This window comes from Equus caballus, chromosome 30 (assembly GCF_041296265.1).
Source record: "Equus caballus isolate H_3958 breed thoroughbred chromosome 30, TB-T2T, whole genome shotgun sequence".
NCBI lineage: Eukaryota > Metazoa > Chordata > Mammalia > Perissodactyla > Equidae > Equus > Equus caballus.
This window is the reverse complement of record NC_091713.1, coordinates 6247803-6270026: the sequence shown is the minus strand read 5'-3', so window position 1 is coordinate 6270026 and position 22224 is coordinate 6247803. Positions and strand designations below refer to the sequence as shown.

Sequence of the window (22224 nt, the reverse complement as noted above, 5' to 3'; positions counted from 1 at the left end):
TGGGATTTTATAGTGGCTTCATTATATAGGCATAGTTGATTACATTTTGGCCATTGGAGACTGAAGTTAATATTCAGCTCAGCTGCCCTCCTCAGAGGTCTGGGACTGGGACTGGAACTTCCATTCCTTTAATCACTTGGTGAAGTCTCCTGACATCCAGCCCCCATCCTTAGGTAAGGCCCAAAAGTCACCTTATTAATATAACAAAATACACCTTCATGGCTCTCCTCCATAAATATCTTCCAAAATTCCTAGAGTTTGGGGAGTTGTGAGCCAGGAATTGTGGACAAAGACCAAATATATATGAGAAATGTATTTTTGTCATCTAAATGGTCAAGTATATATTTCTGTTACAATATTGATATAAAATGTAATGTATAGCTGATATCAACTTACATTCAATTGCATGCAAAAATTTTATCACCCTCTACCTATTATGTTTTGGATGTCACTCTGTGCCTCTTTTTATATTGTGTATCCATAACAAATTATTGCAGCTACAGCTATTTTTAATACTTTTATTCTTCCATATCTATGTAGAGTTAAGTGATTAACACTTCACCAATAATGTAGTATTAAAATATTGACTCTGACCATATACCTTTACCAATGTGTTTTTAAATTTTTATGAAAATTTTTAGTGTCTGTTGTTTATTCTTTATGAAAATTGTTAGTGCCCTCTCACTTAACTTAAAGAACTTTTATCAGCATTTCTTTTAACAGAGGTGTGTTGCTGAACCCTCTCAGACATTGTTTGTTTGGGATAGTTTTTGTGTCACCATCTATTCTAAAGGACAACATTGCTGGTTAAAGTATTCTTGTTTGAAGAGTAATATCATCAACATGGCAACATAAAACATTCCTCCATTTTTTCCTCTTTTTTTAACGACTAATTAGGCATACATTCCTTAACAAATGTATCTCCGTGGAAGATGTGGGATCCAGAACCATACACCACGAAAACCAGGAGGAATCTTATCTATCTGTGAATCCGGTAATAGGCAGGCAGCCCACTTTATAGTCTGCAAAACCAGCCAGAGCTAGTGAAACTGCCCCAACTCATGGCTGCTATGTTTGGGGAAGACTTGGAGACAGCTGACCTGGGCAGAAATCCCCAGATGAGAATTTATAGAAATTCTGCCTTCCAGAGGGGTGATTAAGCATGTCTTTGGAGCAGAAAATACATGATCTTGGATGTATAAGGAGATGGATGAGAAAAGGAAGTTTGCCTTTACCACCCTTTCCCAAGATGACACTGTGTGGGGCTGAACTAGCTGGCATTGACCTTTTCCTCAGGGGAAAATGCAGAGTAGTAAGTGAGTGTTGGGGCACTCAAGCTGTGTGAAATGTTTCTGAAGACATCCAGTACTTACCCACAGCACACAGAGTACTGAGGCAGGACTTTCATAATGGGAGGAGATCAAGAAGAGGCAGATAAGTATATCAAAGAGTATTAGATGGAAACAATTTCTACTGACTACTCAGGACTTCAGTAGGAATCCCCCCTACCAGTCTCTGGAAGAACTTCCCTCAAAGTTCACCCAACTGGGACTGAAGATACCCCCAATGCCCCAAGTGTTAAACTTACACCTCCTCCAATCTGTAGCTGCCTCTTTGTGTGTACTCTCATATGGATCATGGAGATTAAGTTTAGGTAAATAAGGCACTGTCAGAAAAATGGAGCAGATTCAGTGGGCAAGAGAAAAAACAGAAACTTGAGCTGTAGTTCCACCTTCTACAGAACAAATGAGAGGGTTCTGACACGAAGCCTGACGAGTTTTAAGAACTAGAGAAAACACTGAAGCTTAAGAATTCTACCACAAGAGAGAGCAATACGTGGAGTGGGTGTGTCCATTCAAGGTAAGAGAAAACCTGGAAATAATTGCAACATTGTATAGTATATCCAAGTCAGACACTTAATAATGATTTGAGGAGATGTCTGCTACTTTGTATGTGAAATCACCAACATAAAATTACAAGGAACATTAACAGTCAAAGCACAGCATCAACAAAAGATAACAATAATCCTTAAATAACCTAGTGCAAAGGAAAGAAATTTTGTGATCTCACTGATAAAGAATTCAAAATAACTTTTTGGAAAAACTCAGTAAACTACAAGAAAGCAAAGAAAGACCATTCAGTGAAATCCGGAAAACAATAAGAGAAATTGAATACTAGAAATGTTCAATAAGAGAAACTATATGAGAAATTGAAGAAGGACTATAAATTATAAAAATGAATCAAGCAGAAATTCTGGAGCTGCACAATGAAATAAAATTGAAATTAAGAGCATCTGCAATAGAGTGGATGAAATAGAAGATAGAATAAGTAGGCTTGAGGGTAGGAAATTAGAAATAACCCAAACAGAGGAGAACAAAAAAACAACCAAAAAAAGTGAAGACAGCCTGCATGACATATTGAAATTCATCAAATGTGGAAATATTGGAATAAGGTTTCAGAAGAAGAGAGGGAGTAGTGAGCAGGAAATTTATTTAAAAATAATAGTAGATGAGGACTTCCCAAACCTGGAGAGGAGCTTGTACATCCATGATCATGAAAGTAACAGTTCACTCCAATATCTTATTCCAAATTATCTTCTCTGAGACAAACTATACTAAAACTGTTAAAAATCAAAGATGAAGAGAGAATACCTAAAGCAGCCAGAGAAAAAATATTTTAACCTACAAAGGAACCCTCATTAGGCTATTAGCAGATTTCTCAGCATATTCACTCCAGGCCGGGAGAGAGTGGAATGACACATCCAAAGGGTTGAAAAAAGAATTTCCAGACAAGAATATGCTCTCCAGCAAAGTTATACTTCATATATGAAGGGGAAATGAAGACTTTCCCAGATAAACAACAGATGAGGGGGTTCATCACAGTAGAGCTGCCTTGAAAGAAACGTTGAAGCAAGTGTTCAAGTTGACATTAAAAAACACTAATCATTGACATTAAAACACAACGATCAAGGTAAATATACAGCAAGATTTAGAAAACTTTAACTCGGTAAAGTTATGCTGTGTTAACCACTTAACTATAGTATAAAAGTCAAAGAAAAAGTATTAACATGACTACAATAACTATAATTTGTTAAAAATACACAATATAAAAAGAGGTAAATTGTGAAATCAAATATGTAAAATGAAAGAGTCAAAGATTGGAGCATTTGTATGCAGTTGAAAGTAAGTTACTTTCAGTTTAGTATGAATTGTTTTATCTATGAGGTGTTTTATATGAGCCTCATGGTGACCACAGTGCAAAAACCTAGAGTGGATTCACAAAAGATAAATAAGATGAAAAGACAGCACACCACCATGGAAAATCATCAATTTACAAAGGTAGTCACAAAGATGGAAGAAGAAACAATGGAGATACAATACAACAAGAAACCAATGAATATAGACATTAGGAAATACTGACATATCAATAATTACTCTAAATGTATGGATTTAAATTACCAATCAAAGGACACCGAGTACCCGGATGAATTAAAAAACAAGACCTAACTATATGATACCTAAAAGAGGCTCACTTGAGGTTTAAGGACACATAAGCTCAAAGTGAAAAAATAAATTCTATACAAGTGGAAATGAAAAGAAGTGGTGGCATCTATATTTATATTAGAGAAAGTAGTCATTAAGCCAAAGTGGTAACAAGAAACACAGATGATTATATAATAAAAAAAGAAATAAATTCATCAACAAGATACAACAATTGTAAATACATATGCATCCAGCATTGGATTGCCTCAATATATTAAACAGATAGAAACATATCTAAAGGGGAAAATACACAATGCAATAGTAGTAGGAGACTTCATTACTCTTACTTTCAGCAGAGTATAGAACATACAGACAGAAAATAGACAGGAAACTTTGTGAAAAATACATTAGATCAAGTGGACCTCATACACACTTATCGAACATTATATCCAACAGAAGTAGAATGCACATTCTTCTCAAGTGCACAGGAAACACTCTCCAGTATAGATGATATAATAGAGCACAAAACATATTTCAGAAAATTTAGTAATAATAAAATCATATCAAGTATCTTTTGCAACCACAGTGTATGGAAATAGAAACCAACAAGCAGAGAAATGCTGGAAAATTTATAAGCATCTGGAAACAAAACAACACACTCCTGAAATATCAAGGGAAAAGGAAATCAAGGGAAATAAAAATATCTTGAAAGAAATAAAAGTTTAAACACAATGCCCCCAAATCTATGAGTTAACTGCCAAAGCAACTCTGAGAGGAAAGTATGGTGATAAATGGATATATTAAGAACATAGAAAGACCTCAAATAAAAAACCTAACTTTCCACCTCAAGGAACTGGAAAAATCGGGCTAATGTTAGCAGAATAAAGAAAATAACACAGATCATAGCATAAATAAATAAAATATAGACCAAGCAATAAAGGAAAAAAAGTCAATGGCACCAAAGCTGGTTTTTCTGGAAGATAAATAACGTTTATAAGCTTTTAGCTAGAGTAAGAAAAAGTCTCACATAAATAAACTCAGAAATTTAAGAGTAGTCATTACAACTAAAAATACAAAAATACTTAGGGTCATAAGAGAATTCTGTGGATAATTATGCCAAAAGATCAGATAACCTTAAGGAAATGTATGAATTCCTAGAAACAGAAAACCTGCTAAGAATGAATTAGGAAGAAATAGGAAATTTGAAAAAATCAATAACTAGCAAGGTGGCTGAATCAGTAAACAATAATCTTCCAATGCAGAAAAGTTCAGGATAGATGACTTCATTGGTGAATTCTACCAAACATTTAAAGAATTAACATCAATCCTTCTCAAACTGTTCCAAAAACTTGAAGGGGAGGAGACACTCTGAAACTCATTTTAAAAGGCCAGGTTCACCTTCTTAGCAAATCCAGATGAGGACACAAGAAAAGACAACCATAGACCAATATCTTTGATGAATATAGATGTAAAATGTCTCAAGAAAGTATTAGCAAACTGAATTCAACAATACATTCAAAGGATCAGATATGGTGATCAACTGGGATTTATCCCTGAGATGCAAGAATGGTTGAACATAGTAAAATTAATAAACATGACACATTAAATTAATAGAATTAAAGGAAAAATATTTAATTATCTCAACAGATAGTAGTAAAGCATTTAACAATATGCCACATCCTCTTGTGACAAAAACCATCAATCATTTGGACATAAAAGCAGCATACCTCAAGATAATAAAGGCCATATACAATGGACCCATAGCTAACATTACACTCAACGGCAAAAATAATTAAAGTTTTTCTCTAAGATCAGGAACAAGTGAAGGGTGTCCACTATCACCAGTCTTATTCAACAAAGTACTGAAAGTCATAGCAAGAGCAATATTCAAGACTAAGATATAAAGGCATCCACATTGGAAAGGAAGATGTACAGTTGTCTTTCCTTGTAAATGATATGATCTTATATCTAGCAAATCCTAAACACTCTATCAAATAAATGTTGGAACTAATCAACGCTTTCAGTAAAGTTGCAGGATAGAAAATCAACACAGGCAAATCATTTATGTTTTTATGCACTAAACAAAATATCTGAAACATAAATAAAGAAAACTATCCCATTATGAAAAAAACTTAAGCATATTAATATATTTAACCAAGGAAGTGAAAGTTCTGTAGACTGAAAATGACAATAATAACATAGAAGAAATAGAAGACAGAAATGGAAGGATATCCCATGTTCATGAATTGTAGAAATGAATATTGTTCAAATGTCCATATTACCCAAAGCCATCTATGTTCAATGCAATCCCTGTCAAAATTCCAGTGGCATTTTTCACAGTAGAAAAAATAATCCCAAAACTTGTGTGAAACTACTTGGTACTCAAGTTATTTTTAATTCTTTTGTTTTTTTGATGCTTTCTGGATTTCCATTTATTTGAGTCCAGTTACTGGAGTTTTGTTGTAATCCTTTGGTGTTGTCATGTTTCACTGATTCTTCCTGATCCACATAGCGTTGCTTGCATAGGTGTCCAAGTATTTGAGGAAGCTGTCACCTTTCCAGGCTTTGTGGACTGATCCTGGTTAGGGAAGACTCACCTTTCAGGTGAGGGCATGCTGAAGCATGCTGTGACCCCAAGTCCAAAAACTAAGGCTGCCAAGTGCATGAGCATATGGCAACACCTGTTCTGTGAGGCATGGCGACTTGTGTACTCAGGCCACCATGATCCATGGCGTAAATGATTTTGCGGTTCTTAGTGACTGTTGTAGGGTCTCTGCAGTGGGTTTAAGGGATATATGGGTCCTCAGCAGTACCTGCAAGTCTAGGGGCTAGGGATTAGTGTAATCAATGGTAGCGGCCAAAGGCAGTGGTGTGCACACGCTCTGCTATGGGGAACAGCTTCAGGTGCCTATGTGGTGGCAGGGGCCATTTGCAAACCCACATATCATACTGTTGACCATGCAGTCATTAATGACAGGGAACAAGTGCAGGCATGCTGGTAGCTGTTGGTGTCCTGGCTATCAGTATTGTTGTTGTTGGGTCTTGCCACAGGCACACCTCAGTGGAGGTCGGTGGAGTGGGTTAGGCTGTGAGTGTGCAGGAACATACTTTATAGGGCTAGCCAAAGGTGAGCACAGTGGTTCAGGCCAGTGATAGACCATTAGGCCGGATCAGGGCCCACAAGCAGCTGCACGAGCCCAGACTGTTGGCATGATATCTAGTGGCTGCACATTCTCATCCCAGGCATGCTAATGGCAGTAGAGACGTATGACAGCTTTCAGACAGATAGTGTGCAAATGCACAGCTGTTGGGGCTACCCCGTACTTCTGTTAGGCAGCAGTGCTCAGCCATATGGGTCTATGGTAGTATATTGAAGTTACACAGTCACAGAGGCCTGGGCTGGCTGCAGGTGAGGTTCCTGGGTTCCAGCAGGGGTAAGGAGGTGGAGGAGGGAGCTGGGAGGGACTGAGAAAACTGATCTCAATGAATGTAAATACATGTGGGGTGAAGATGGCATAACCTTCAGAGGGCCTATGGCAGCTAGGCTGGCAGTTGGTTCCTTCAGTGGTGAAACTTGGGTTTTTCTGTAGAGGTCACTGGAAACAGCGGTCACTCTCACTGGGTGGTGGCTACTGGCAGCTTTTGCCCTTCCTCCTTGCTCCTAGCCATTTCTATATGTCTCAGCCTTGCCTGTTTCTGGGCAGGGCAAAACAGAAGTGGAGCTTCTTTGCAGTGGCCCAAAGGCTGGAGAAGATTTCTCACCCTACTCTCCCTTTCCCTGTGTGGGGAACTGTTTCTACCAGGGAGTGCCTATGGGCACTGAGCAATCCTGGCTTTGGTGATGGAAAAATGAAGGCAAAATGAGACTACCGTCCCTCTCTTTTTGTGTGGTTTTTCTCAAGTTTTTTGTTCAACAGTGTTGCTGAAGTTTCTTAAGTGGGTGGCAGAGCTCTCCAGAGCTGCTCTTGGTCGTGGGTAGCTGTCTGGCTGTTGATCTTTGTGGGGTACAGAAGCAAGAGTCTCCTGCTCTGCCCTCTTGGTGACTTAACTCCCTCTGCTGACTTCTAAAATTATAGTCTAGTCTGCCCTACTATGGATTAGAATAGACATAAGTGGAATCATGTAGCATATATTATTTTGTATTTGGTTTATTTTTCAAAAATCATATTTGTGAGATTCATCTATATGTTTTTTGTCTAGCAACCAGTTTTAAAATTTTTATTTTACACAGAATATTCTATGGAATTAATATAGAATTATTCATTTATCCATTCCACTGCTAGTAGAGTAATTTCCACTTTGGAAATGATACAGATCATGTTATTGAGACATACTTCTCCATGTATTTTGGTGAATATTTACAGGAATTTTTAAAATCTATACTCATGAATGAAACTGTTAAGTTATAGGGTATACACTGTTCACTTTTCAAGATAACACTAAAGGGCTACTCTAAAATGTTTATGCAAACATTTATGTTTAGGTAAATGAGTTTATTTTCTTTATATATTTACAATTTTTAAAAAGAGTTTTCATCTTTTTAACATTAGCTCTGCTGAGTTTGAAGCAGTAACTGATGGTGGATATAATTGGAATTCCATTGATAATTAATGCTGTTGAGGTCCTTTATGCATCAATATTGGCTGTATTGTAAAGGCATTTTCGAGGTTATTGTTCATTTTTTTATTGAGATTTAGACATTTCCTGTTGATAAATTGAGTTTTTCCATATTCTAGATGTGAGGCTTTTTTAAAGATTGGGTGTGGCTTTTTACATTTTGATGGCTTTGCATATTTTAAACAAATCATTGATCAACATAGCCCCTTTATTTTACTGTAATCCAGTTTATCGGTCTTTGTATTTAGTTTGCTCTGTTGTAATTAAGAATAGTTTTACAACTCTCAGATCATGAAGATGTTTGCCTGTTGTCTTCATGGTGCTTTACTGTTGTTCCTTAAATATTTAGATCTATGACTATCTGGTTTCTTTTTAAAATTTAGATATGATGTGAAATAAAAGTCTGTTTTTATATATTGCTATATAATTGTTCCCCTAGATTTTGTTAAAAACAGTAACACTTCCTCATTGCCTTACAGGAGCAACTTTGTCATAAATTAATTATCAATACATATGTGGTCTATTTATGGATTTCCTATTGTATTCCTTTAGTTTACCCTAATGCTAATATACAAATACATTAATTATTGTAGTTTTATAATATTTTATGTCCAATAGAATAAATATTTTTAGTTCATTGAAATTGGAAGAAAATTTTCTTCAATCTAGTCTTGGTTTTTGCATTACTTGATGTATTCTATAGTCAGCTAATAAATTTGTACACTCAAATGCACACATGCTCATCCATACACAGAAACACAAAGTGATAGAACTATATTGGGAGGTTATAATAAATTAATGTACTAATTGGAGGAGAATTTACATTTTTTCCTCTTTTTAGTCGAATTGATGGACAAAGTACACTCCTCCGTTAGTTACAACAATTCATTTCTTTTCAATGGCTTGTAATTTTTCTGACAGTGTCTTCCTTTTGTTTAGAATTTGATCACTTTGATGTAGTTATTTGTTTTACATTTTGTATTAATTTACATAATTATTATTTTTTATTTTATTTTAACTTTTTTTACCTCCATGTCTTAAATAGTCTTGGATTACCTTTTTTGCACTACATACACCGACTATGTACTTGCAACTCCAGTCTTAGATACATACTAATTAGAAATGCATTCATATGTGCACTGAAGGAAAATAGTATGTTCACACTATCACGATAGCCAAAAATTAATACTAATCTATAACAATTGCATTAGTATGCTTAAATAAGTCATATGTTTTCATAAATGAAAATATCATATCAAAACTAAAGTGAATGAATTTCTGCTAAAAATAACTCCATAGAAAATCTCACAAACATAACACAAAGTGAAAAAACAGATACAAATAAGTACATATGATAGGAGCCCATGTATCCAATTTCAAAAAAAATACACATATAATCATCTTGTTTAAACTAAGAATAGTGGTTCCTACTGGGAAGAAGGAATGAGTAGAGAACGGGAGAGGTCTAAGGTGCATTCTCAAGTGCTGGTAATTATTACTTTCATACAGATGCATTCAATTTGTGATGATTTATCTTATGATTTGTAAACTTACTGTACATAAATCTTCCTTTTTGCCAAAAATGTATATTTTTAAAATAACTGGTTCCATAGTAACTGTATTGAATATTTACATCTAGACATTGTATTTGTTGAATGCATATTAAAAATTCTGTTAAAAACCAAGATGAAAACAGGTAAAATACTGGAGAACATTATGAAATTTTTAATTACTTTAATAAGAGATCAAGAATATATAGAATTATTAGGCCAAAATTAAAAATAAATAGATGGAAACTAAAAATTGAAGCTAACAAATGGACAAAAGGGTTACATGCTTCAGGTAGTGGCATGGCCAACAGTTATAGATCTGGGAGATATCAGCGTGAGATAGTATTTAAATCCTTTAAGATTTTAAAATTGTATTTGATGTACTATTCATTCAATATATTATGAATTTATTTTATTTCCCTGATTGATTCTGAGTATAATTTCAATTTGCAAATTTGTGTCAATGACATTTTATGTAAAACCTAAATCGTCCAGACACATAAGGAATACAATGTAAACATTAAATTTTAATTTAGAAATATTCACTTGAATTTTGAGAAGGTGTTGGTCATCAGGACGTTGTATATTTTTGTGCATGTAAATTGTTACTATAATTATGAAAATCACTTGGAATTATTTTATACCCACAAGCATTTCATATCCTGTGAATCAGCACTTCCACTCATACATGTAAATTCCATATAGCTACTGTCCTGGAGGAGAGACATCAAGATGGTGACAGAGGTCATTCTTGACTTACTTCCTCTCTTCAAGACCATCTATCAATTATTCATAGACAAGACACCATTGTGAGCATTCTAGAATGTGGGGGTGAGGTAGAAGCATACCTGTAGACCACACAATAGAAGGATAAGAGAAGTTGCTCCTTTCTGACCGAATCTCCCCTCCCCCAGGATAGCACAAAGCCACACCAAGAGGGCTCCCTCAGCTTAAACTTTTCTTTGTCCTTTTTTTTATTTTTATTTTTTTCTGATGTACATCATATTTCAAATTCTGGATACATTACATCATGTTCACCACCTGAACACTAATTACAGTGCATCCCCTCACATGTGACCCTAATCACCCCTTTTGCCCTCCCACATCCCTCCTTCCACAATGGTAACCTCCAGTCCAATCTCCAATGCTATGTGTTTTTTGTGTGTGTCATTTTTATCTTCTACTTATGAGTGAGATCATATGGTATTTGACTTTCTCCTTCTGACTTATTTCACTCGGCATAATACCCTCAAGGTACATCCATGTTGTCACAAGTGGCTGGATTTCGTCATTTCTTATGGCTGAGTAGTAGTCCGTTGTATATAAATGCCACATCTTCTTTATGCATTTGTCCCTTGATGGGCACCTAGGTTGCTTCCAAGTCTTGGCTATTGTGTATCATGCCGCAATGAACATAGGGGTGCAAGTATCTTTATGCCTTTGTGTTTTCAAGTTCTTTGGATAAATACCCAGCAGTGGAATAGCTGGGTCATATGGTAGATCTATCCTTAATTTTCTGAGGATACTCCAAACTGCTTTCTATAGTGGCTGCACCAGTTTGCACTCCCACCAGCAGTAAAAAATGGTTCCCTTCTCCCCACATCCTCTCCAACATTTGTTGTTTCCTGTCTTGTTATTTATAGCCATTCTGACCATTCAAGGTGATACCACATTGTAGTTTTGATTTGCATTTCCCTGATAGCTAATGATGTTGAGCATCTTTTCATATGCCTGTTGGCTACCCGTATGTCTTCTTTGAAGAAATCTCTGTTCAGATCTTTTACCCATTTTTTAATATGATTGTTGGTTTTTTGTTTTTGAGATGAATGAGTTCTTTGTATATTTTAGGTATCAACCCCTTATCTGATATATGGTTTAAAAATATGTTCTCCAAATGGCTAAGTTGTCTTTTCTTTTGTTGATGGTTTCCTTTGGTCTGCAGAAGGTTTTTAGTTTCATGTAGTCCAATTTGTTTATTTTTCTATTGTTTCCCTTGCCCAGTCACACATAGTATTTGAAAAACTGCTGCTAAGACGAATGTTGAAAGCGTACTGCCTATGTTTACTTCTAGAAGTTTCATGGTTACAGACATTTCAGTAGAGTCTTTAATCCATTTTGAGTTGATTTTTTGCATGTTATAAGATAATGACCTACTTTCATTCTTTTGCACGTCGATGTCCAGTTTTCCCAACACCATTTACTGAAGAGACCCTATTTTCTCCATTGTATGATCTTGGCTTCCTTGTCAAAAATTAGCTGTCCATATATGTGTGGTTTATTTCTGGGCTCTTGGTTCTGTTCTATTGATCTGTGTGTCTGTTTTTGTACCAGTAGCATGCTGTCTTGGTTACTATAAGTTTGTAGCACATTTTGAAATCAAGGAGTGTGATACCTCCAGCTTTTTTTCTTTTTTCTCAGGGTGCCTTTCGCTATTCAGGGTCTTTTGAGGTCCCATATATATTCTAGGATTCCTTGTTCTATTTCTGTGAAAAATGCTGTTGGAACTTTCATAGGGATTTCATTGAATCTATAGATTGCTTTAGGAAGTACGGGCATTTTAACTATGCCAATTCTTCTAATCAAAGAGCACATAATATCTTTCCATTTCTTTGTGTCTTCTTCAATTTATTTCAACAGTTTGATAGTTTTCAGTGTACAGATCTTTCACATCTTTGGCTAAGTTTATTCCTAAATATTTTATTCCTTTATTAAATGGGGTTGTATTCTTAACTTCTCTTTCAGCTACTTCCTCGTTAGTGTCTACACATGAAACTGATTTTGCTACATTGATTTTGTATCCTGCAACTTGACTGTATTCATTTATTATTTCTAAATGTTTTTAAGTGGATTATTTAGGGTTTTCTATATATAAAATCATGTCATCTGCAAATAGTGACACTTTCACTTCTTTTCCAATTTGGATCCATTTTATTTCTTTTTCTTGCCTGATTGCTCTGGCTAAGACTTCCAATACTATGTTAAATAAGAGTGGTGACAATGGGCATCCTTGTCTGGTTCCTGTTATTGGAGGGATATCTTTCAGTTTTTCTCCATTGAGAATGATATTTGCTGTTGTTTTGTCACATATAGCCTTTATTATGTTGAGGTATTTTTCTTCTATACTCATTTTATTTGAAGTTTTTTAAATCATAAATGAATGCTGTATCTTGTCAAATGCTTTCTCTGCATCTATTGAGATGATTATGTGATTTTTATTCTTCATTTTGTTAATGTGGTGTGTCACATTGATTTCTTTGTGGATTAACTTTTCTTGGTGGGAGAAATAGTGCCCAAGGTGGACATCCAGCTCTGACATAATTGTGGGTCACTTTCTTGTATGCTCACCTGAGTATTCCCACACAGAGATCTGAACATAATATGTGGGGCTTGAATGCTGGAGATTAGACTGTGAGGAAGAAAGGTAGAAGGGCTTACAGCAACCAGCATTCAAATTGTGGTTGACTGAGTTTCTATTCACTGTGGCACCCAAGTGGAAATCTCAACCAGTGGCTTTGGCCATCTGCAAAGACAAGACAGTATATCCCTGTGACCAGGAAAATTGTGGGCAGTTGTCCTTGATTTTAAAAAACAAACAATGAGCCTTCCCAGCCTTGGAAGCTGTTCTGCCACTGCATATTGGCAAGAAAAGTAACCTATAGCCCTACCTACTGCTGAGTAACACATCTAGGCCTGCTAAACAGAAAGCCTGACTTTATCACCTGTAAACCTGCATTCTCAGCAGCACTTGTGTGGAGAGGCTGGCCAGTGGATTTGTAAGATGGCAGAGCAAGGATAGAGGCCCCATTTGGCCAGGGAACTCAGCATGCAGTTCTGCCTGAGAGGAGACACTGATCAATGAGCCTTGATGACATTGGAGACTGTTCTGCATCCACTTCCAGGCAGGAAACCTACTTCATTGTCACACCTACTTGTGAGTGTATCGCCCTAGCCCTACCAACCAAGAAATCTGACCAGAGCACCTGAGAAGCTGCATAGCCCAGCTGCACTCAAATGAAGAGTGTGGTCATCAGTTCTTCCCAGAATAAGAGCCAGATTTTTGGCCCTCTCTACTCAATGAATTCTTTGCACAGTATTTCCTGTTTTGAGACCCAGAGCCATGCCAGTTTTGGTGCCTCTTTTTTTCCCTTGCAAAAGTAGAAAAACTAATTCATACCCATGCCTATTGTTGAGGGTAACCTCCCGCCCTTCCCTATCTGGACGACTTATCAGAGCTACTGGGAAGCTTTCTAGCCCAGCAGCACTTGAGCAGAGACCCTAAAAGTGGCTCTTCCCATTTGCAGAGGCAGCCAGTGGTCCTGTCTGGCCATTGAACTTGATGTGAATTTCTGCCTGATTTGGTCCAAAATAACAAGTCTTGCCAGCCTTCAGGCATGTTCTATGATCCCACACTGGCAAATAAGATAATTGCCAGCCGAACTCACTGATTGATACAGTATTCAGCCTGCCTGACCAGGAAACCAAAGCAGAACATCCAGGGAGCTATGTAGCCCATCCTACAGCCTTGATTACAGTGGCACATGAGCAGAGAACTGAGCCAGCCAGTCTGCTTATCCTTAGAGCAAAACTGGTGGCCCTGTCTGGACAGGGAACTTAGGCCGCAGTTTTGCCAGATTAAGATGCCCCCAACAGAGCCATGCCATCTGTGGAGCACATTCTGCCACCCACCCTGCCCAGGCCATAAACCCAGTTCATAGTGCTTCCTACTGCTGAGTATAGTACCTAGTCATGCTTGACAAGCAAACCTGACCAGAAAGTCCAGGCAAATGAAGAGCCCATACTTCAGGACTCAAATCAATGGAAACAATCAAGACTAAATTAGGAAGAAACAAACAAAATAAAAAATCTGAACAGCTCAATAACAAGTAAGAGGATTGACGCAACCATGAAAAATCACTGAACAATTAAAAGCCCTAGTAGGTTGTATGTTTCTAGGAATGTGTCCATTTCCAGCAGGTTGTCCACTTCATTGACATATAGTTTTCCGTAGTAATATCTTAAGACACTTTGTATTTTTGTGGTATTAATTGTAATGTCTACCCTTTCATTAGTTACTTTGTTGATTTCAGTCCTCTCTTTTTCTTGGTTATTCTAGCTAGAGGATTATCAACTTTGTTTGTCTTTTCAAAGAATCAACTCAGTTTTCTTAATCTTTTCTTTTACTTTTCTCTATTATATTTATTTCTGTTCAAATATTTATTGTTTCTTTGCTTCTGCTAATATTGGGCTCAGTTTTTTCTTCTTTGTTTAGTTCATTTAGACAAAAATTTAGGTTATTTAAGTTAGGTTATTTGAGGTCTTTGTATTTTCTTGATGAGTGTGTTTATACGTCTGACTCCCCTCTTAAAATTGCTTAGGATTTATTTCATAAGTTGATATGTTGTGTTTCCATTTTTATTTGTCTCGCTACACTTTTTATTTCCCTGTTAATTTCTTATTTGATCCATTGGTTGTTCAGCAGTGTATTGTTTAATTTCCATATATTTGTGAATTTTCCAGCTCTCCTCCTGCATTGATTTCTTGTTTCATACCAAAGTGCTCTATAAAGATACTTGATATAAATTATATCTTCTTAATTTTGTTTGGACTTGTTTGTGGCATCATATATGACTTATCCTAAAAGATGTTCCATGGGTACTTCTGAAGAATTTGTTTTCTGTTTCTGTTAGATAGAATGTTCTGTATATGATTGTTAGGTCCATTTGATCTATAGTGTTACTCAAATCTCCTGTTTATTAATGATACTCTGTCTAGATAATCTAGCTACTGTTGATAGTGGGGTATAAACATCACCAACTATCATCGTCTCACTGATTACTTCTCCCTTTTTTTTTTCTGTATTTGCTTTATATATTTAGGAGTTCCAATGTTGAGTGCATAAATATTTATGTTTGTTATATTTTCTTGAAGGATTTCTCTTTTTATTATTGTATAATAACCTTATATATCTGCTTTATTTTTTTTTCCACCATTTTTAGATTTAAAGTCTATTTTGGGTGATATAAGCACTCCTACTGACTTTTTTTGGATATCAGTTGCAGAACATATCTATTTTATTTTCCTTCACTCTCAGTCTACATGCATCTTTAAAGTGAAAGTGAGTCTCTTGAAGCCATCACCCAATGGATCTTGTTTTTCTCGGTTGTTCAACCAATTAATTTATTTTGATTGAAGAGTTTAATCCATTTATGTTTACTGTAATTATTAATAGGCCAGGGCATAGTATTTCCATCTTGTTGTTTGGCTATTAGATCTGTTGTTTCTTGCTTGTTATCTTACAGTACTTTTTTTGTGATTTTTGTAGTAGTATGCTTTGACTCATTGTCACAATCTTTTGTATGACCACTGCAAGTGTTTTCCTTCGTGGTTCTATGAGGCTTACATGAAACATATTTATAGCACTCTCTTTTAAGCTGATAACTCAAAATTGATAGCATTCAAAAACTTGACACTTTAATTTCCCCCTCACATTTTAGATTATTGATATTAAAATGTGCATATATTTGCATGTTGTGCATCCAATAACATATTATTGTAATCATTGTTATGTTTTAATAGGTTTTTTTAACTTTGAAGCAGAGTTGTTAGTGTATAATGTGCCACCACTTAAATATTAGAAAATCTGACTTCAACCATATATTTATATTTAATAGGGAGTTTAATACCTATTTTCATATGCTTTTCCAATGTTAATTGGAATACTTTTATTTCTACTAGAAGATCGTCCTATAGAATTTCTTCTTTGGCAACCCTAGCAACAATAAATTCCCTGAGCATTTGTTTGTGAGGAAAATCTTTTTCTCATCTTCATTTCTGCAGGATAGTTATGCAGAGTATAGTATTATTGATTAAGTTTTTTTCTTTCAACATTTTGAATATATCATCGCATTCTCTCCTGCCCTGAAAAGTTTCTGATGAGAAATCCGCCAATAATCTTATGGGGGTTACATTATATAAGACATGACACTTTTCCTTGCTGCTTCCAGAAATATTCTCTTTTTCTTTGAATTTGACAATTGACCTATAATGTGTCTGTGTAGCCCTTTTTGGGTTCAACTTATTTAGGGCCATTGTGCCTTATGAATCTGGATGTACGTTTCTCTCCCCAGGTTTGGGAAGTTGTCAGCCCTTGTTGCTTTAAACATATGTTCTATCCCTTTCACTTTCTCTTCTCCTACTGGGTTTCCCACGATGTGGATATTGTTTCTCTCTGTAGTATCCCGTACATTCAGTGGGCTTTTTTCACTACTTTTCTTTCTTTTTCTTTTTGCTCTTCTGACTGGAAAATTTTAAAAGCCCTGTCTTCTAGGTCATTGATTTTTTTCTTCTGCATGGTTGAGTCAGATATTGAAGCTCTCTATTGAATTCTTCAGTTCAGTCATTGTATTCTTCAGTTCTATAATTTCTGCTTTTTTTATGATTTCTCTGCCTTTTTTGGACTTCTCATTTTTTTCACTATATTATTTTCTCAATATTGTTTGGTTGGCTGTGTGTCCTTGTCTTCAACAAACTTCTTTAAGAACATTATTCTGAATTCTTTGTCAGACAGTTTATAAATGTGTATTTTTTCAGGGTCAGTTATTGGAGCTTTATTAGTTTCCTTTTATGATTTCATGTTTGCAGTTATTTTGTGATCTTTGGCCCCTTACAATGGTATCTATGCATTTGAGCAGCAGTCTCCACTTTTACACTTACATGTTTGTTTTGGCAGAAATAGTCCTTTAAAGTCAGCTCAGCTTTTGAGGTTCTTCATGGGTCATCTGGTAGCACTTTTTGTCCAGTGGAGCTTGCTGTCAGGGTATATTTTGAGGTGAGGCTACTGCCTAGGATTTGAGTTGAGAGGACACTGCTGGCTGGAAGCAACTTGACAGGTCCACTGGCTAGATTCCCTTTCTGAAAGTGGCTTTAGGAAGAGCACCATAGTTCCCTGGATTCTCTGGTCAGGCTTCATTTTGGGGCTGGGCTGGGTATACAATCAGCAGTAAGAAAGACTCTAAATTAGCTACCTTGCTTGGGTGAGATGTAGTAAACAGGCTCCAAATCAAGCAAAGCTCACTGTTTGAAGTTCTGAATCAGGCATAACAGTGCACCAAGCACCCTGGCCAGACAAGGTCCCAAGACTGGCTCTGCAGATGACCATAACCAATAGCCAGGTTCTCTGCTCAAGTGTTACTGTGCCATGCAGCTTACTGGGTGCTCTGCCAGGTTTCTTGGTTGGAGCCGGGCTGAGGACTGTACCCTACATAAAATAGGGCTGTGAATTAACTTCCAGTCCTGGGCTAAGTGGCAGAACAGGCTCCAAATTCTTGTTTGTGGTCTTAAATCAGCCAGAGCTGCACACCAAATTCCCTGGATAGACAGGGCCACAATTCTGGCTCTTTATTCAGGAAGTACAATAGGTTGGGCTCTCTGCTTTTCCAGTGCTGCTGGGCTACACAGCTTTCCAAGTGCTACAACCAGGCTTCTTTGTCATGTAGGGCCAGGAATATACACTCAGCAGTAATTGGAGCTGGAATTAGTTTCCATAAATCAATGGGGTGGAAGAACAGGCTTCAAGACCCAAAAGACTCACCTTTGCAGACCCAAATAAAGCAGAAATGCCAATCAACTTGCTTCATCAGGCAGAGCTACCATCTCTCTCTGCAAATGTGCATAGCCACTGGTTAGGATTTATATTTATGCATCACTGTGAGTAGGAATTCAGTTTGACAAGATCCAAGTGCTACTTGAGGTATCACTTCCCTTCTCCATCACAAGCTGATATCCAGTGGTCAACCCCTGCTGATTGCCTCCATGATCTTCATGAGATAGGGTGGAAAGGGCCTGCTGATAAGAGACCCATGATAGTGGGGGAGAATACATGTCTACTTTGGGTTTCTTTTTACTACTGAGGAAATCATATGCCCAGAAGGGTCCTCTCAGTGTGATGCCATACCAGCCTGGGGGAAGGGACAAAATGGTTGGAGTGTAGACTTTCGTCCTACTCTTCTAATGTCATCTTTTTTTGTCTCTGTGGTTCAGGGTGGTTCTTCATCTCCACCTTCATGCTCTGGAGTCCTCACAATATTGTCTTCTCTGTGGATAGTTGCAAGTTGGTCTTGTGGAATGTCCTAAGGTCAGGAATAACCTTTGTCACAATTTTTATGAATTCATGTCCACCCCTTGTTAGAGTTCTTAAAAATGGTGAGTGAAGGTGATATAAGTTAGAGTTCATGGAGAAGATAAAAGTTCTTATTCTATCTTGCACTTACTGGTATATAAAATGTATCAGTACACTCCTATCAAATTAGTAAATATGTTTTACTTTCATTTTCTGCAAAGATAGTATGTGCTATTCTTTAGTTTTGAATATATTTTTTAAATTTCCTGTAACCCATCTTATAACTGCATCCTCAGAAAGAAAACTTCATCATTGATGAAATGATTGAATGTCAGTTTTGGATGGGATACTCTTTTTGGAATCCAAACACCAAATTTTAAATGGAAAATTAAATCATATTGATGGTAGGCCTCACATTTAATTGCTGATGGAAATATTACAAGATATGAAATACAAGGATGTATACATAGTCCCTTTCTCAAGAAATTCACCATGAGAAAGTTAGAGAATGATATCATCATGATATAGTTACAGACATACTCATGGTTACATTCTGTTCAAGGGGAAGGGCATCTAATCTTGTCATGGGTCACTAGAGAGAAGAGGAAAAGGGTGTGGAGTAAGCAGACATTAGGAAGCAACACTATGTATAATGAAAAAACTAAGTGTAGACCTTGGAGATGACTCAATTTAAGAGTTATGAAAATATCCTAGGCAAGCTAATAGGATAGAAACTCTCAACTCAACATTTTACATATTCAATCTTTATTTAAAGGAAAAAGTAGTAACTACAGTGGGCTAAATATATAGAAAGATGGTTACTAAGGTACAAAATTCATTTTATTAAAGAAAAATTTATCTCTGATCTCATATTTCCATTTTACTAAAATATAAAAGGAAACAATGCAAAGAAGAATGCAACAAAGTCAAAAGTTAATTAAAACCTTGTTTCTTATGTTGACTCCCATGGGCGACCCCTCCTCTCTGACTTTACACCACTACTTACCTACACAACATGACAAGTGACATTTTTGTTCTGCATTCAGTATTCTTCATGGTAGATATCCTGATGAATACAGTATTCTCTCCATTATAAAATAATTATATTCATATTATTATAGCCACTTACATTGACATCCTAGATACCTGCCCAGCTCTTGGTCATGTTTAAGTATAATTTTACTACATTTCACAAAATTAGAGATAATTTTATGGAAATACATTTGTTGTATAACCTCTGTCTAGCTGTATTAAAAATAAAAACAATTCTTACAAATTTTTCAAATTTTGGTGGGAATAAGCCAGAAGACATTTGTCATCATTTACCTTGTATAAGAATCTTGGGTGATTGTAACTAGGATCTCAGAGGGAAGAGCACATCCTCTGAGGTATGTATTTACAAAGCAATCGCATGTGAAAACTTTATCAAAAGTTTGGAGATATCCACTTCTTTCCATACTTAGAGAGATGGAGACTTTAATTTTCTTCTCAGGAGAAACTAATGATGGATTTCTTCTAGGTATTGAATATAGAAATACATAAAACACACAGATCAAGCATTTGTTTCTATTTTATGCATAAAGTTATTTTTAAGCATATTTTTTGAGGATTTTTTAAAATTTTTTTCCATTTTCTCCCCAAAGCCCCCCAGTACATCGTTGTATATTCTCCATTGTGGGTCGTTCTAGTTGTGGCATGTGGGACACTGCTTCAGTGTGGTTTGATGAGTAGTGCCATGCCCGTGCCCAGGATTCCAGCTGACGAAACACTGGGCCACCTGCAGCAGATCACCTGAACTTAACCACTCAGCCACCAGGCCAGCCCCTTAAGCATATTTTTCATTGCCCCCAAAACATCTTTATTCCTAAAGCTGTAGATAATTGGGTTGAGTGTGGGAGTGACGATGGTATAGAATATGGCCAGGAATTTATCCTGGCCTGGAGTGTGGTATGACTTAGGTCCCATATATGTGAAAATAAATGGACCATAGTACATTATGACCACAATCATGTGGAAAAAGCAGGTGGAAAACAGCTTTTTCTGTGCTTCAGATGATTTCTTTTGGAGGACAGTAAGGAGAACTTGGACATAAGAAGCAAAGATTAGGGAAAAAGGGATGAGCAGAAAAATGATGCCACTTACATAAACTCCTCGTTCACAGTGTGTTGTGTCCACACAGGACAATTTCAACATTGCAGGGACTTCACAGAAAAAGTGATCAATAGCTCTTGAGCCACAGAAAGGAAGCTGGAGTGTGTAAGCTGTGTGAACTATGGAGTTGACAGTCCCAACAAGCCAGGACCCTGTAGCCATGAGACTGCTGACATAGTCATTCATAAGAATGGGATAGCGCAGTGGGTGACAGATGGCTACATAGCAATCATAGGACATTGCTGTCAGGAGAAGGCACTCACCACCCAAGAGGGTGATGGATAGAAATATCTGGAAGCCACAACCAGCAAAAGAAATAGTTCTGCTGCATAACATAAAGTTAGTGACCATTTTGGGAACAATATTGGAAATATGCAAGATATCCATATAAGAGAGATGGCTGAGCAGGAAATACATTGGAGTATGAAGCGGTGGGTCTCTGTGGATAAGGAGAATCATGACTGTATTTTGTGCTACAGTCATAATAAACATAATCAATATAAAGGAAAAGAAAAGCAGATTTGTTTTGGAAGAAAAGAATAGTCCCATCAAAATGAAGTCGCTGCTGTAAGTCTGATTCTCAAGTCCCATAATAAATTTTCCCATTATCTAAAAAAATAAAAATATAAATAAATAAGAGCAAAGGAATAAAAAGTATAGGAAGCCTCAAGCTCGTTTCCATATATCTGCGTAATAAAAGAGAGCTAGTGATGCATAATTTGCCATGAAAGTCTAAGGACTCTCAACCAGCTTTAAGTGTGCATGTTCAAGAATATGTGCATTTATTTGTTTGAATCAGGTGATAATAATCATAATATTGAGTGGGCACCAGCTCTATGTAGAGTCACAAACTCTTGATTCCATATTCTTTTCTCAAGTCCAGTCTTTTCCCAAATGTCACCTTCTCCAAGAGCTCTACCCCTGAATACACTGTTTTAATCACGACGCTCCCATGAAAAACACCAGTTTCATGGCCCTCCTTACTGTGCTCATTTTTCCTTTTGCAAAGCACTTTTAACCTTTCAGCATATTTAATAATAAAGTTATGAACTATATTTTTTCTTTATTGTCATCTCACTCACCAGAATTTAATCTTGATGATGGCGGATCTTTATTTTGTTCACTGCAAAAAAACAAATGCCTGGAACAGTGGCTGGCAATAATATTTGTGAAATGCAGGAATAAATAAATGGGCCATGGAACTTCATTTTCTCATGCAATATTTATTTGGATAAAACTTAAAGAAAATGGAATGTATTGTTTCTAAGTCTATTCAAAAAATAATAATAATGAAGCACTGTAAATC

General features: G+C 36.4%; 1 protein-coding gene across 1 annotated transcript; it reads right to left on the bottom strand.

The window, feature by feature from the left end:
• Positions 1-20319: 20319 nt before the first annotated feature.
• On the bottom strand, positions 20320-21509 carry LOC138921485 (olfactory receptor 2AJ1-like). Its single transcript, XM_070255630.1, has 2 exons — positions 20607-21509; positions 20320-20370 (listed from the first exon to the last, which is right to left on the bottom strand). Exons 1-2 carry the CDS (start codon positions 21507-21509, stop codon positions 20320-20322), a joined length of 954 nt encoding a protein of 317 aa, XP_070111731.1.
• Between the last annotated feature and the right edge of the window lie 715 nt (positions 21510-22224).